A 17726-nucleotide genomic window follows, 5' to 3' on the forward strand; every position below is an offset into this window, starting at 1 on the left:
TCAAACTTCCAAATCATGAGAAGTTGCTCACTGTGCTCAAGGATGTATTTTGAAACATAAATTCAGAAGTAATGCCTCGGTGTGCTACTTCATAAGGGGAGACAGAACATGCAATCAGATTGATCCTCTTCAATCCTGAAGAGTACTTCTATTTGTTAACTATGTGGTGATGGACTTAAGACAGTGATTTATGGAAGCCTGTTTGATCGATGTTCATCTTTGTTCTTCACTTACAGGCACTGTAGTGACCTTATGTACACCCAAGTTAATCATTAGGTCTTACAGAGGGTAGGGAACAGTGGGGGAAGGTAAGGGGTGGTGAGGGGAAGGCAAAGGAGGGTTTCAGTTCTAAATTAAAGGCATTAGTGATTTTTAGAAGTTACCAAAAATAACAGCAAAGAAACAGTGTCTCACACAGATACCTCTCCTCATGCAGTCTTGGCTTCACATCCCCAAACCAAGATTGCTACTCAAGAGCATGGCACCATCCCCATGCGCTCTCTCTACCAAAACTTCCAGCAGTGCTCTCTGCACAAGTAATGGAGAGTCATAAGCAGAAAGCTGTGAAGTACCAACTTATTTCCAAACTGTCACCGCAAAGGCTACCAGGCACTCCTGTCTTCTGCTTATCATTAGCTGGAAAAGAATGAGGGCTCCCCACCCAAGGACTAATGCAATTCATCAAAACATTTGCTGCTCTTGGTCACTTCTATAAGCATCTTCTTTACTGAGGAAGGAAGTGCAAAATCCTCTGAAAACTGTTATAAAACAGACAAGAGACAGTGAGGCTGCTCCTACCCAAGTAAAACCAATGTGACAAAATACCACCTGGGAAAGAAGACCAAATAACAGGAAAATACTGGGAATAAAGGGACGTACAGCCACAAGAAGAAAGATTATGAGAAATTACTATTGAAAATTTCCATTTGAGAAATTCAACCAAGAGACAATTTAACTAACCTTTAAACAGTTACACTGCTTCAACTACAGTAAGCACACAAATTTTTTTTGCATTATTTTCCTGTCTTAGCATTTATTTTAAACTGACAGAAGTAGCAGTATCTCAAAAACGAGCAATCCACAGAAAAGCATTATTGGCATATAATAATCAGGGTAACATAGAAGTCTTCTTATGCCGAAGTGACTCTCTCTAGACATCCCATCCCACTCACATGAAATAAGACTAACATTTCTTTTACCCCCAGCGTTTTCAATTCTAATAGATTTAAAACTATCATCAACCTCTTGATTTGCAGACTTCAACTGGTGTTTCCCCCTCTCACACACACACACATACTAATCCTGCTGAAAGATGCTGGAAGGAGGGCCACAGAAACCAAAAGCATGCATTTACCTGCACACCAGAGCTGACAGCAGCAGCTCACACCCTCTTCCTAGAGGGGGAACTGGCCAGGCCTGGGGAGCTTTGGGACAGAGGGGCCAGGCCAAACCCCCACCCAGCCACACACTCTCCATCTCCATGCCGAAACCTCCAGCAAGGGAAGCCTTTAGAGGCAACTGCATAGCAAAACTCCCTGGCAAAGCAACAACCCAACTTAAGAAAAAACAACAAACCCATTCCACTCAAAGATAAAAATCAAAACTTCAGCTCACTTTATCCAGAGCTGGACTTCCATCAGCCCATACATCCCATCACCAAGCCTTTGTCAATCTGGTTTACTGTTGCTAACATCTTCACAACAGCATGGATAAATACTCTTCCAAAGGAATAAAATGGAGGCAAGTATGAGTACAGAATTCAATCACATGCAATATTAATATTAATCGCAGTAATTACACAGTGACTACAGGCAACACAAAAGCACTGTCCCCTTTGAGGCATACTTCCTAAGGTGGCTGCCTCCACAGCTTGTCAACTTTAATAGGTATGGGGAAAATAGGTCAACATCTTTGCATTAAGAGCAATTTTTATATTCCTTATCAAGTAAAAAAGGCCTTTGCTAGCCCTAAAAATAAATACTATGCTTCAACAGGTTAAGCACAAAGTCATTTCATTTTCTAAAAGCAGTAACGGTATGCTCTAGATTACCTGTTTGTGTCTCTAGCACATGAAGCCTGTGTGCCTGATAACTTTACACGGTTAATATGGCCTAAGAACCCCCCTGCTCTAGGGCCTTCATCTCAAACACGCAATTAAGAGCTTGCCTTTTAAAAGTTTCAAGGGTTTTGTGGTTGAAGGAGTAGCTCATTAGTCACAAGAGCTCCTTTTCTTGAACTCTGGTAATTAACACTCTGATGCCCGTTCCCACAGTGGAAACAAGAGGGAACATTGCAAAACTGCCTGACTCTTGGTTCCCAAGAAGAAACAGGGTGATCCCTTTAATTTGGTTTGGCTGCCTTCTCGCACCACCATGTGGAACTGCTTTGGCTGATTGCAGCAAGGTCCATTACTCACATCTGCCTCTCCTTTGTGTATGCACCCTTGCAAACACTGTGATTACTGTTACACCCATGAGCTAGTCAGGGAGCAGTTTGCTGTAAGGCAACAGCTGATGTAGTTGCCAGATAGCCAGCCTTTTAGATGACAACCTCCTACACTGTTACAAAGCATTTATGACTGGCACCTTACAATCTCACAGTCACCAGGGAGGCATAAGTACAGGCACATGAGAATCACCAGCCATCAGCACCTGCTAATCACATTAATACCTCATAGCAAGCTGAATGACATTAACAAAAAAATGCTGATAGTGCATACCTCTTTCCATCATGGACAGATCCCCAGAAGTCACTGATGGATTCTCCTAGGAGATGTTGTCATTACTTGGATGTATACATTACTTCATATTAAAAATCCCCACAACATTTTTACATCAGGAATTCTAGCTTCTTAAAAGTAACTGGTTGCTTTATTTTATATAGCGCATTGGAGTTCATTCCATGAGCCAGGACACACAAGGAGCCTCAAGACCAAAAAACAAAAATCCTAACCCCTGTCCAAAGGGAGCTTGAAACAGAGAGAGGGACATAAGAGGAGGAATGACACTACACCCAGTTGGACAGCCAACCATTACACTTAGCTTGTTATCACCCTTCACCTACAAAGGGCTGGGAAGGTTGATGCCATCACAGCTGACAGCTCTGAAGAGGGCTTCATAGCAATGCGAAAAGGATCAGAAAGCTTAAAGGTGTTCAGGTAAAGTAGCCATTGAGTTCCCAACAATGAGTGAGGGAAGATGTGCAGAACAACACTAGAGAAGGCCTAGCCACAAAGATCTGAGAGCAAAAGCAGCCAGCATACATTTCATAGAATCATAGAATGGTTTAGGTTGGAAGGGACCTTAAAGATCATCTAGTTCCAACCCCCCTGCCATGGGCAGGGACACCTTCCACTAGACCAGGTTGCTCAAAGCCCCGTCCAACCTGGCCTTGAACACTTCCAGGGAGGGGGCAGCCACAGCTTCTCTGGGCAATCTGTTCCAGTGCCTCACCACCCTCACAGGAAAGAATTTCTTCCTCATGTCTAATCTAAATCTACTCTTTTTCAGTTTAAAACCATTACTCCTCATCCTAACACTACCCTTCCTGATAAAGAGTCCCTCCCCATCTTTCCTGTAGGCCCACTTTAAGTACTGGAAGGCTGCTATAAGGTCTCCCCAGAGCCTTCTCTTCTTCAGGCTGAACAACCCCAACTCAGCCTGTCCTCATAAGTGAGGTGCTTCAGGCCCCTGATCATCTTCGTGGCCTCCTCTGGACCTGCTCAAGCAGGTCCGTGACCTTCTTATGTTGGGGTCGCCAGAGCTGGACACAGTACTCCAAGTGGGGTCTCACGAGAGTGGAGTAGAGGGGGAGAATCACCTGCCTCGACCTGCTGGCCACACTTCTCTTGATGCAGCCCAGGATACAGTTGGCATCCTGAACCGCAAGAGTACATTGCTGGCTCAGTTTGTCATCCACTAGTACCCCCAAGTTCTCCTCTGCAGGGCTGCTCTCAATCCACTCATCACCCAGCTTGTATTTGTGCATGGGATTGCCTCGACCCACATGCAGGACCTTACACTTGGCCTTGTTGAACTTCCTGAGGTTTGCACAGGCCCACCTCTCAAGCCTGTCCAGGTCCCTCTGGATGGCACATCCCTTCCCTCCAGCGTGTCAACTGCACCACACAGCTTCGTCATCAGCAAACCTGCTGAGGGTGCACTCAGTCCCACTGTCCATATCACAAAGATGTTGAATAGCACTGGTGCTTGATTTGTGGAAAAAGTCGACGGAGCACCCAGGCCTGAATAAATACAATATCTCTCCTGAGCGTGCTAAGATTGGTTTATTGCACGCCGGGCATGAATCCGCTTTTCAGATAACACTGGTCCCAACACCGACCCCTGAACGACACCACTCATCCCTGCTCTCCACTTGGACATTGAGCCATTGACCACAACTCTTTAAAGGAGTGCGACCATCCAGCCAATTCCTTATCCACCAAGTGGTCCATTCATCAAATCCATATCTCTCCAACTTAGGGGCAGGGATGTCAAGCAGGACAGTGTCATTTGAAGCAATAAAAGTGACAGTAGAGAGAGGGGAAGAAAAGACAGCACATCTAGCTAGACAAAAAAAAAATCCCAGAAACTTTGCAGGAGCAAAACACACTGATGATATTGTCCCAGTGACAGGAGACACCTGCCTGGAGGCACTCAATACAATAGGCATTTTAAAGCATATTGCTGAGGCATCTCAGCTTCCTTTGAAAGGACTGTGTCAGAAACCAAGGTTTATCAGCTGAGCAGTCAATCACCAAATCTCTCAGCTTCCCCATATTTTCATAATTGCTTTAAACATCTAAAACCATTGCTTCAAACAATTAGCTGACTTTTTCATTACTCCACGTTGTCTTACAGCCCTAGCTAGGTGTGCAGTGATGATGCTACTTCCTAAAATAGCAGAGACCTCAGAGTTCAAGTGCAACCACCCCAACTGTAAGAAAACCAAAGGCATCTAAGATCAGTGGTGGCAAGCTGAGGGATCTTGTCTGAATCATACACAAGTCCAAAATACCACCAACCTGACTAGGAGCCCTACCTCCTTACTAAATATAAAGTAGAGCAGAAGAGGGCAGGAAAGAGCCTGTATCCATCTCAGCCACTCCATCTGACATTCTCATACAGTATTCTTTGTGATTATGAAGAGGCAAGAGCATGAGCATATTCACCCTCTTAGCAGGGTAGTGACAAGGTATTTCTGACTCACTGCTGAAGCTCCAAACTTCCTGATACTTTTAAGGCACAGCAAAGCACCATCAGAAGTCAGGCAATTCAACTGATGGCTACTTGCTTCTTACTCACAGCATTTCAGCTAAATTTGGTTTTGTTTGGTTTGGGTTTTTTTTTTTTTTTTTCAAAGATCCATTACAGAATAAAGCTTTATTGGTGCAGCTTCCAGAGAGCGCATAATTCCTATGTGCCAGAAGCATCTCTGGGGAGGGCCCTCATACATATGGCTAACAAAGGCTGCTAGGGGGATGCTGCAGGCAGAATGAAAATAGTTTAAATCTTAATAGAAAACTAGTTTCCGAAAGTTAACAGAATTTTGAGAACACCCAATGACAGGAGGAAATATTAAAGAGCAAAATATATTTCAGTAAAGCCACAAGAGATAATTAACTAAGTTTCCAACTATCATTTCAACACACTCTTAACCCATGAAAAATTGAGGATGATACTGGACAATAAAATTACATGCATTATGCTCAATTATACATGGGTTAGAAACCACACAGTCAATTCAGTATTCCACAGCAACCAAGCCATGTTAATTTGAGCAGAACCTGTAAGCATATATACAAGCTGACAATCTGGGAAATGACTACTTCTGTGAATGACAGCTCAACAAAAGTCTCCAGGCATGCCTAGCATGGGACTGACTCTGCTGGGAGCTGGAATTCCTCCCCAAATACACTGCTCTGAGAAGCCAGTACTAATCTTACTACATGAAAAGCTGACATACAGTGTTGCTAGTGGTACTATGGGCCACATCCCAGTGTACAGTTGTCAATTGCCTTGTTTCAAGAGACAATTTTATACACCAAAGATGCCCACTAGCTTGAAACCCAGGCATTGTGATGTGGTCTAAGAAGAAAAAAAATTACTCAACAGCTTCCCAAAATACTCAAGACTAGCTACTTCACCAAAGGTTTGGTTCCAGCAACATCAATGGAAAACATCAATTTCCAACTGGTTTCCCATCATAGCTAGCACCATGAAATAGGAGGGTTTCTGCTGTGAAAGAATACAAAGCAGCCCCAGAAGGCTCCTCCAAGTGTTTCTAATTATACCACAAAGATCTAAAAAGTATCAGCTACCCCTGATTCAATTACAACTGTTAGATGCTGCCTTCTTGTGAAGTAACATGTGGTGCTGCTCATCTTTCCCCGTAGCTTTATAAGGTAATCCACCAATTAAAGACACTGCACTGGAGCTAGACAAAGCAGAAGGAAGAGGTCAGTTATTATCCCACTTGCACCTGTTATTACTCTCACATGCAACACTTCAAGAACTCTGTGTTAAAATATACCAAGTTTTTCATCAGGTGCTGAATAGCACAATTACAGCTCTCCCACATACAAATCACACTGATTACATTCAACAACTTTTTTGTACATCAGATGTCTAGTGACTAGCAGTATTCCAACAACCCTAAATGATCTCTTTTCTTAAGCATACACATCATTTCTAAATGAGCATGCCCTCTCATTTGTGGTTGGGATCTGCTGCACCCTGGCAGTTCTCAGGTCACCGATGAGGAAAGGCCGGTATCTACAATGTTGAGCCGGGACCTGCAAGTTTCCTCCCTCTGCCGTGGACATCATAGGATGGACCCTGTTGGAGACTGACATGCTTGAACTCCCAGGATACTCAGTGAAGACCTACTCAGTACTAGATGGAGCCCAGAGCATGATTCAGCTCACTCTGAAACAGACACCAAGCACAAGATCTGCTGAGCTACTCTCTAGGCTCCAGTGACTATAACAGGAGTATAGACATCTAAATTAATCATGTCTTAACCCTGATTTGAATGCCACCCACTGTATGACCAGAGGCAAATCACTTTCTTTCACCATATGCTCCACAACCCTAAATGGACATTTGAAGTAGCTCAAACAGACATTTCAGGAGCTTATAAGCAATGTAACTGCATTAGGGGATGAAAACAGTTAAGACAATCATGATAATGCTGTTTCTACTACATAGATACATAGATGCCTAATTCAGATTAGTCGGACCTGCACTGTGTAACGTAGTCACACCCCAAATTCCTCACAACATTAACTCCCTATCTTTAAAATTAAAATAACAGTAAATTCATACTGAGGAAGGTGCTGAAAGAATAAAATAGAGACTGCAAAACACCAGGAACACTGTGATAATGATGCATTAAGGTTAAATGAAGATAAGAATTGCATAAGGTACCAAGAACACTTCATCAGCCCCCAGAGACTTTGTTTCTCAAGGCTCTACTCCAGTCATCTTCTTCCGAACTTTTGAAGTCTGAATAGAAGTACCACAACTAGCCAAATCCTACCAGTCAGCATCAGTCTGGTACACATACTCTAATAAAGTAAGCTGTAAAACATTTAAGCAGCATGAAACTATCATAAAAGCAACCATAAAACTAGATCCCCCACTACTGAGAGCCCCCACTGCCAGCGAGTACCTGCTATGGAAGGACAGCATCCACCTCAGTCCATTTTAATGCTCCAGCTTTGGCACTGCTGCATTAAACTCACACCTACCCTCCGGAATCAGCAACGCATCTTATTCTCAAAGGCCAATATTACATGTTCCTCCAAGATTATCATTAAATCCTAATAATAACTGAGGCCAAACGGTGTTCTTAACTTTTTTTATAATGCAGTGATATCTAACGTGTGTTACTGTGAGATACAACCAAAACCAGCAAGAAATAAAAATTTTATTGGCAGGTTTGATTTCCAAGTTCTTGTTTCGATCACATATGGATTTATTTATCTGGTGTTACTGTCTGAAATAGTGTGAAGAATGTATAGTTACAGAAAAGATAAAGGACTGTTTTTAAATACAAGGAAATAACTACAATGCTTTTATGTTTATACAGGGATTATATTTCACAAGAGGTATAATATTACATCCTCTGGTGAGTACGGCCTAAGTCCAAATACTACACGGAACACTACAAATTTTAAAGATAAAAAAAAATACAAGCACACAGAATTTATAGCATATTTATCTTTGCATTCCTCTTTCTTCCAAAGTTTCCATTACAGCTTGCACTAGGAATGCCAACAATTACTAAGTTTTATGTTTTGCCATAATCCTTTAAAAATTCTGTTTGGTGAAGCTAACAGAATACAAACAGCAAGAATCCTGCACCTTGCAAAGGATGGGCAAGTGAAGCAGTGAATACACATCACCACTAGAAGTATTCAGGGGAGGAAAGAAAGGGGGAAAAAAAAAATAAATAAACAACACACTCATGTCAGAGTAGGCATCTGCATTTCACTAGGTTCCCATTTTTCCTCTACAATACTCTTTGGGCACAGCTCCATCCCCTGGTCCCTGCAGATGTTTTTCAGTCCACATTCTTCAGGCATGTCTGAACTTGTTCTGATAGCCCTCCTTCCTCGGGGGAAGTCCTACATGGCGGGGGGGGGGGGGGGGGGGGGGGGGGGCGGGCAGGGGGGCCTTCATCCCCTATTGTTCCCTTCTCCCTCCCAACCCCCATAGCCAAGCACATGTCTTCTCAGCGATAGGGTGCCAAGATACCTGCTCAGGTACAGCTTTCTGACTCCTGCGGCAGTGGGATAGCAGCCAACTCAAAATTAAATTTTCAAGGCACTGAAGTTATGATATTGCTGTCCTGATGAAAAAGACTGGTAGGTTTTCATTCTTCTATTTACATGTCCACCTGTCACCAAAAGGTTGCCTTTTGGCCATCACAGCAAGGACACAGCTCTTTCACAATGCTAGTTCAGGAGAAGGAAGGAAGTACTGCCAAGATCTGCAGCTCAGAACAAAGCGTCTCTGGAACTGGCAATAGCAGTAACATCACAAGAGAAGGCAGAAAGCCTCTCTTATTAGATAAGGGTCTTTTACAAGCTACAAAGCTAGAAAGTCCAACAGAAGCCCTTAACCAGGCTGTCTCACTGGCCCACTAGAGTAGTAGTATATCCAAAGGAGGCAATACCTTGAGCACTTCCCTCCTGTTCTGGCTAGGAAAGCACCTGTATCAGACAAGATATCTTTTATTTAATGACAAAATGGGCATATTGCAGAGCTTTTCATAAAGCATTCACCCAGCAAACTTCATTCCAGTAATACAAGACTCTGAGATAAGGAAAGATATTATTAATGATAAAAGGATGGCAACCTAAGCAACATTCATTTTGCACACACAAGAGACATCAGGATCATTAGCCTAGAAGCGTGTACCAACACTTGCTTTAGCAGAAGCCTTAGCCCTTGATGAGCACCAATTAAGTTTTAAATGGAGCTCTCTCCTTTGATCAAGGAGCAAGATAAGATCACATTTATGCCACAGAGCTTTGATTGCAACAGCACACCAGGCACTTTGCTTACCTACACCTAACTACTAGTATAAGAAACAGTCAAAAAAACTAAAGAGATTCTGTCATTACAGTGGCAAAGAACTGTCTTCATGTGAAAGGGTATCAGAGAAGCACATACAAGAAACTACATGAACTCAGCACTGATGCAATATTATAACATAATTTAGCCAGATACTGAATGCATGTCAGTAGACCAAAGTTACAGAGGTCAGTGATTTGATCCCACCAAATCAAACACAGATGTTTGGTTTTGTCCAGCATGTGTAATGTTTGATGAAAATTATCTAAATTTCATAATAGCATAAATATCTATTTTAATAGGTAATGAATGTTTAAAGCCAGTGAAACCGATCAGGCTGACTCAGTGTACATCCCACAGATCCCCCAAGCTGTGAAACATTATTGCTTGTGCTCTGAAAAGATGGGGCAGGCATATGGAAATCCACAGGCAATTTCCTCGTGCAAAGGAAGCACAGCTCCAGGACCTGAATGATAGCCTCAGACTCCAAAGTCATCACACTCTAGTAACGAGAGCCCAAACGACAAAAAGACTGTATACCCCACCTAACATCAGATGGAGATACACAGTCAAACATTTTTATTTGAATTTCCTATCTCTTACTGCAGCCCTGTGGACAAACACACTAAAATCTGTGAGCACTCCCATGAACACAAGAAGCTGGGTCCTGAAGAACTACCACAAATACATGAGAAGTTGCTATACAGGCCCCAGCTCCATGAACTCCTGTCCACCCTTCCTTTCCTCTCCCCAACGAAAACATCACTACCTCCTCCTTTTGACAGGACTTACATAACTGAGGTATGTGCAGGACTGAGCGAGGAGACACTGCAGAAACACCATCTCTCTTGGGAAGTGAGACCTGACTGTGCCACATCGTTAAGAAAATGTGAGATACAAATTAAGACCAATATCATCACTTTTATGGAAAAAATGCAATGGTAATCAACTTTTTCCATTTAATCCACAGAGGCACTGTTTGGACTTATTCATTAACATACCTTCTTTGTGAAGCTTCCCTGTAAGTAAAAATCTTGTCCTAAAACAAGGCAGCAAACTGAAAACTGAGCAGTCTCATCACCTCTTCTGCAATCCCTAACTGTCACTAGTCATTGTCTGTATGACGTGCCTGGAAGGAGCTCATCTGTTAGACCATGACTTAAACAAGGCAAGCCAGAAGTTTACGTTTAAGAAATCAAAAGGAAAGAACAAACACCACCCAAAAAACCCCACATACTTTTGAATACTTGCTGACAGGCTGTACGCATGCATCACTCATAACTGCAATTCATCTAGTAGCATGTGTTGGATAACAGCCTTCTGTCGTGGTCTTTTACTTAAAGTAAAACATCATGACAAATTTCAACACACATTTTATCCAGTGCCCTGTATTTTGTCTTCCCTTAGCTCTTGCAGTGCTAGACAGTGTACAAACAAAGGCATGAGCCTTGGCCAAGAGGATTTACATGCTGAAAACTTGGGTTCCCAGGCAGAAGTGCAAGGAACGAACACATAACAGGAGTTAACGAAAATCTGACACACAGCCTCATCAAAATGAGGCTTTTCCTGCAGAAGTCTCCAACAACAGATACAAATGACTTCCTGCCACTCAAGGAAAAGCTTTAAAGAAGGAAAAAAGCAGCTGACCCCGGCCAATCTCTGCACCTTCTACTGAGCAGTTAGAAGAAATTTATCTTAATACCACCTTACATCTCTAGTTGGTTAATACTAAGTAAGCATCTTCGCTCTTAACGCTACTACCTATGTTCAGGTACTACCTAAATACACCTTGTAGACCTAAAATTCATTGTCAGTTTCACTACATGCCTCTACAAAGGTTACAATCAACTTTCCGCTAATGCCCATTGTGATTTTAGCATTTAAAGTGTTGCTTTTCCAGACATTACACTGACAGCATTCAACTTCTAGACTTTCTGATGTTTGGTTAAAATAGTTTGAACAGCAACTTAATGGCAAATAAACAGAGCTGACTGTGAACATGAAAAGATGGGGGGGAGGGGGAGTAAAAAAATAAAACTCACAGAACCCACAAGCAGCTCAAGAAAGTGCAACACGGCAAAACACAGGAAAACGGGATCTAAACACATGAACAGAGGCCAACTTTGGTTTATTTTTTTCATACACATTGACTGATCTTAGCAACAACGAATGAATAATTTTAAGACTGCAGCAGTACTAACTCATTATGCAACTTTTTACTTTGTTTCAACCCACAAATACATACAAATAGATGTATTTAGTATATTTATCCTTTGCTTGTAAAACATTATGGGCCAGCTCTACTCAGAATTTCAGATGAGATAGGCAAAGAGTGGTTATTCAATGTCATTTTCTGATCTGTTTAACAAATACTCAATACAAGTATTTTTAAAGTAACTAAGTAAACAGAGGAAAGAGATTCTTCTGCAGCCCCAGTTGTGGGCAGCTCTCTTCTCCACTGAGAGCAAAATACTCTGTCTCAAAAAATAACCAGGGGTTTCTTCGTGTTAGATTTTCCCAAATAATTTGAACACAACAGCATTCACTTGAGAGTACCTAAAAAGAAAAGAAAGGCTAAAAAAATAACTCCAGTGCTATGCATCACCCATAATTGTTTCTAAAATCCAGCTATGGTTTACAGCTCCCAGCACACACAGTTAACATAAGTGACCTTGTTGAAATCGCCCTGGGTAAGCAAGATAGCTCCAAAAAAAGAACACCAGGCCCTCACAATTAATTGCTAACTATTAATAAATTAGTATATTTCTCCCTCTTCTCCCAGGCATACCTATAAATAAATATAGTTGCCCAAAAGCTTTACCAGGAATGGAAATCAGAGTATTTCATGATATAAGAGGCACAGGAATAAGTGATACCGCTGAACTACTGAGGAAGGGAATAACCAAACCTGGAGCGCAATAAAGAGAGCAAAGCAGACATGTGATCCCCAGCTAGCTGAGTCTACACCTACAACGACAAAGGCCAAATTGTAATGGAGCCTCACAACAACGAAGGCTTCTAACCACAAGCACATCAAACTGTCTTTACCTACCGTGTAAAATTTGGCTTGAAGTCACAACTCACGTTAAGTATGTGAGGCCTGAGGGCAGGGGGAAGAGACAGATCAGGCTACAGCAAACAAAGAGGAGGCACATAGATGTTTTCTAAAAAGACAGTGTCATTACTCACACAGGAACCTCTATTCCATATACAGCCGTCCTCCCCCTCACATCTTTTAATGAATGACCTTAGCTACAGGGTCTTCAGTGGCCAGGGGCTTCTGAGACCAGAGAAAGCTTCTCCACATCATCAGATGATTCCGTTTCCTTCAAACTGTTGCTATGTCAGCAAAATTAAGTCACTTTTATGCTGGATATTTCTCCATGTGCACAATCCTATGGAACTAAACAGGTTCTTGCTGGCTTCTGCACTCAGGATATCCCAGAAAACTACAAGCCCACAATCACACCAGCAGTGTACTGCAGATGTGCTACAACTTCCACAACCTGTCCTACAATAACCTAACTCCAGGAATCCCTCTTGAGGAGCTCTGGGGGAATTCAGTCACATGAGGGACTGCTGTTAGATACAGGTGAGGACTTTGAGCCCGTAATCATCTTAGCCTTCACAGGAGCAAGACCGCAGGTCAACCACAACACCATCCAGATGTTAGTTTATACCCCAACAAGAATCAACTCACAAAAAACAACAAAAACAAAGAAGTCTTCCCAGTATAGCCAGGAAAACAGTACAGGTATACCATTCAAAGAGCATAAACTCCACATCCACTCAGCCAGATGTCAAATCAACATAGCACCCTAGCCAACGTAGTAGCTTTTCATGGCAGTGGCCCCTAAATCCTATTTGAATTTGTGTCATGCTGTAAGAGAAACCTGTAACTACACCATCACTTCCTTCCAGACAGAAAGCAAGGAGGTGCTTATAAAAATATCAGAGAGTTTTCAAACATTAATGCCCTAACTAAAAAGTGATCACATCCTTGGTCAAAGCTAGAGAAATGCTTTGCGTACCCAGAAAACTGCTAGCAAGTAAGAGTGCAACTCTTCCTCAGCAGCTTTGGTTTAACTAGACCAACTCTTATTAGCTACACAGTCTGCTACCGACAGTACAGCACACTCTGCCAGAAAAAACACCCTTGTTTGCAAAAAATAGTGGCATTCTAGTCTGAATTAGCAAGAGAAGACAAGCAACTGCATTTTGTATCAGCTGTTGTTGGTAACAACGAACAGAGCTCTTTATTTAAAACCTGACTACAAAAATCATGTTCGGCTTACTAATTCTTAATAGGTTCTATTTTAAATTCTAGATACATACTGTTTATAGTATTTACCCAGGAGTGGAAAAAAAAAAAAATATCATAGAACAAAATTCTTCAGGAAAAAAGTTACCTTGCTAAAAAAAAAAAGTTAGTTCAAAAGCCACTTTAAAAAAACAAAGGCAAATTCACCAAGAGCAAATAAGCTAACTGTCCAGCAGTGGTCATACAGCTTACTGTTGGACTTTGCTTTTTAAGGTTTGTTTCATGGAACAGGGGGCAATTTCCATGCTGCTTTTGGTTTGGAAAAGTTATTTTAAAAAAATATATCAATTTATGGGTGTTTGATTATAAAAACATTTGGAAGAAAAAAAAAAAAAAAAAAGAGGTTCCTGGAGAAATATTCTCAGTTTTACACTGAACATTAAAATGGATTAAATCAGACCACTTATTTCTGCTTCTCTCTACATTTTTCCAAGATGTTTTTATTGTTGTATGATAAGCATGAATCATTATCTGCAAAACCAATCTCCCCACTGAGAGTTGGCATCTCCCACCACAGTTATTTATGTCATTCTTCTAGAATACATCTCTATGGCACCACAGCACTAACTACAGGCAGCAGATATCACCAGCCAAATACTTTCTCCCAGAGCTTGACCAGTTCAGCGACAATCACGTATCACCCTTCCTGGATGGTACGTGTAAGAGAAGAAATGACATAAACTCCCCTCCAATCACTTGTTTTATAAAACTAATGTTGAGAATTAAATATAATATTCCATAAGGTAAAATACAGAATATTGGTCTTCGGTCAAACATAAAATCCAGTGGCTGTGAACTACACAGTACATAACCATTTCAGATTAAAAATAAGGTATGAAACATTGTGCTAACAAGGCAGTTAGCTAGCTATTACCATGTCTATTTTAACGTGCAGAGATGAAAGCGTAACCATAAAGAAAAATTTTTCACATCTCATTTCTTTATTACAGTCTTGTCATGCAGGGAGTGACATAAAATGACGCTGTGCACCAAAGAGGTCAAAAGCTTACCTAGAAACTGAAAAACAACAGCAGAAACAAAAGTCACCAGCAGTCTTTAATTTATTCCTTTGCATTTCAAAGGACACGTGTTTGCATTAGTCAGAAGATCCACCTCCCAATTACAGCCAGCCCTCAAATTACTCTGCATAACACTAATTGAGAGTCCAGCTAAAGAGTTACCTGTTCAAGGAACCTGCGAGTAAAATAAATTATGCAAGAAAGCAAGCCAAGCATGCTTAAGTATAATAAAGCCTTTTAAAAGATTAGCAGGTTTACTCTTTAATCTGGCAAGGTAACAAACTTTCAGTGCCCAAGAGAAAAAACACGATGAGGGAAAAGCATTACATAAATATTCCACATGCCAAAGCAAAAAGCCTATTGCAATTGGAACAATACACTGCTGTTTAAACCAATACCAATCAGGGGAAAAAAAAAAAAAAAAAAAAAGACATCTTTCAGTGGAAGTTATTTATATGTTAACGCATAACTTCACAGCACGTTTGTATGGAATCCTCTTCTCACAAAGGCTGCTTGGACCATCCCTCACTGGCACCGGCCCCCTCATGCACATGTTCACGCTCAGGAGGGCCGGCAGTATCCATCTCCCGCTCTATGAAAACATCAGCCTGCTTTCCAAATTTGCCTCAGTCTTGAGCCGAACTCCTGCCAAGCGCTGACCACAGGCACGCAGTCTAATCAGCATTATGGTCCTGAGACAGAGGAGTAATGGCTGCTGTAAGTAAATGCCCCTTCTAATCCAGGGAAACTTTCACCTCTGAAAACATTCCTAACTTCACATCAACTTCAACTCCAGCAAAGCCTGTGAAAATAATTCATGTAACAAAAGACAATCACACTAAAACACAGTCCTACAAGAAAAGAGAAGTACATTTCATGAGTCATAAATCCCTCACCTAACTCATAGCTTTTTTCCCTTTTGATTTATTCCCCGTAGAGTGGGAACTGTGAGAGCAATATCCCAGTCGGTATTCACAAAGCAGGCACAGCGTCCAACCAGAGTTGACAAAACTGAGCTTTAATCTGCCTCCAAAGAAAAACCCAAAGACACCCAGCACTGCAAAGGTACCCCACGGCGGGAAGGGGGCACCTCGCGGGCACAGCCCACGACCCAGCACCCACTTTTTCCCCACCTTCTCCCTCCCACCAAAGTGCTTCCCGGAGCTGGATGCAGGGACAGGCTTCCCAAAGGCCTCCTTCATCCATCAGTCCCGCTGAGATTTCCCACAGCTCTGCCAACGTCGTGAACGACCCTCGAAGCAGAGCAGGAAGTTTTTATAAGGGAGAGAAATAAGCACACACACGAGAGATGAGGGGTGGGAGGCAGGGAGGGATGATCTTTAAGGTCCCTTCCAACCCAATGGTTATTCTACGATTCTATGGATGGCTGGACAGACGGACGAAGGGCCGCTATTCAACTCTCTGAGCGGGAGCCCAGCGTTTTAATCCCCATCACCATTAAACAGGATTAAGAGTTCTTGCTTACTTGAGCTAGTTTATTAAGTTTTTGCTTAACTTACAAAACTGACGTTTTTGCGACTAGTGTGTGGGTTTTGCTTGAGAAGCTAGAAGTTAATTTACATGGATTAACTACCTGCCCGAATGAGAACAATTACTATCTCTGTGCAAGCAGACTGGCCAGCACGACCACAGAAGGGGACCGTGCCCCGGGGAGTCCCCACTGCAGATACACGTACCCCGAGCCAGCCACCCTCACACAGCCCGGTGCAGAGCTCACCTCCTCCCTTCCCCACGTCCAAAAAAAAACCCAACCAAAAAACCCTAAACCCCACAACGCCAAGTACGCACAAGTGCACTAACAGGTAAGGAGACAAGTCGGGAGGGAGCGGTAAACCGCCAACTCCCAACAGCGCGTCGGGGCAGTCCCGGAGCTCAGCCGGCGGGGCGGCCACGGCGCCGGGGCTGGCCGTGGCCCCGCTCGCCACGCCGGCCACGCGGCCGCCCCGCCGAAAGAGCCCGGCTCCGGGGAAAGAGAAGCCGCAGGGGCGGCGGGCGGGTGTCGTCCCCCCCCCGTAAGCCCGGCACCGGGAAGTTCCCGCGGCGCAAACCCGGCCGGGCCCGGCGCCCTCTTACCCTTGGTCCAATCCACCACTTGCTTCGGGCTCCACCTGGTCACCGGCTCCATGGCGGGCTCAAGCCCCCCAGGAGACCGCAACCGGGCTCCTCCGGACGCGGACTCGCCTCCTCTCAAACTCCCATCCCGGCAGCGCCGCTCCGGGCCGCCCCCTCCCCGCGGCCTGGCTCCTCCCGCCGGCCGCGGCCTGGCCCGCCCCGCTGCCGCTCCGCCCTCAGGTGCTGGCCTGGGCCGGGCCGGGCCGGGCGGCGCCGTTACGGCCGTAACGAAAAGTGCTGAGGAGAAACTTGGTGGGGTCCCTTCGGTTTCTCCCGGGAAGGGGAAAGGGGAGGCGTGGGCATGTGGGGACAATGCTTTTAAACGCCTGTCACCGTTCAGACTCTGCCTGCTCCCCCTGCCCGACACTGGTAGCCTGTAAAGTCCCAAAAACATGAATTAACCAGACACTTCGCCTAACATTTTAATTTCATTACTGTCCGTAAGTCACATCCAGCTTTGACTTTGTTGGGTATAAATCTGTGCAGAAAGGACACTCTGAAGCAGCGTGGTGGCTGAGACCATGCCACCAGACTCCTCAAGTGTGTCATGTCTGAAAGGCACCGCTCTTGGGAACATGTGGTGACACAAATCTCACATTTCTTTAAAGCCAAGGTGCAGTTTTAGCTCTCCTAGGTGTGAAGACCAGCCTGGAAAATTTAGAGAATCCAGGC

General features: G+C 43.4%; 1 protein-coding gene across 2 annotated transcripts in view; it reads right to left on the bottom strand.

Annotated features, from left to right (window-relative positions):
• CNKSR3 (CNKSR family member 3) overlaps positions 1 to 17145 on the bottom strand; it is a 62664-nt gene extending 45519 nt beyond the window's left edge. For both annotated transcript variants that reach the window (XM_074818802.1, XM_074818801.1), the window contains exon 1: positions 17016 to 17145. In XM_074818802.1, coding sequence (XP_074674903.1) covers positions 17016 to 17067 — 52 coding nt within the window. In that variant the 5' untranslated portion in view covers positions 17068 to 17145. The remainder of the gene's footprint in view (positions 1 to 17015) is intronic.
• Positions 17146 to 17726: the final 581 nt, after the last annotated feature.

Source organism: Strix aluco, chromosome 3 (genome assembly GCF_031877795.1).
Source record: "Strix aluco isolate bStrAlu1 chromosome 3, bStrAlu1.hap1, whole genome shotgun sequence".
NCBI classification, from domain to species: domain Eukaryota; kingdom Metazoa; phylum Chordata; class Aves; order Strigiformes; family Strigidae; genus Strix; species Strix aluco.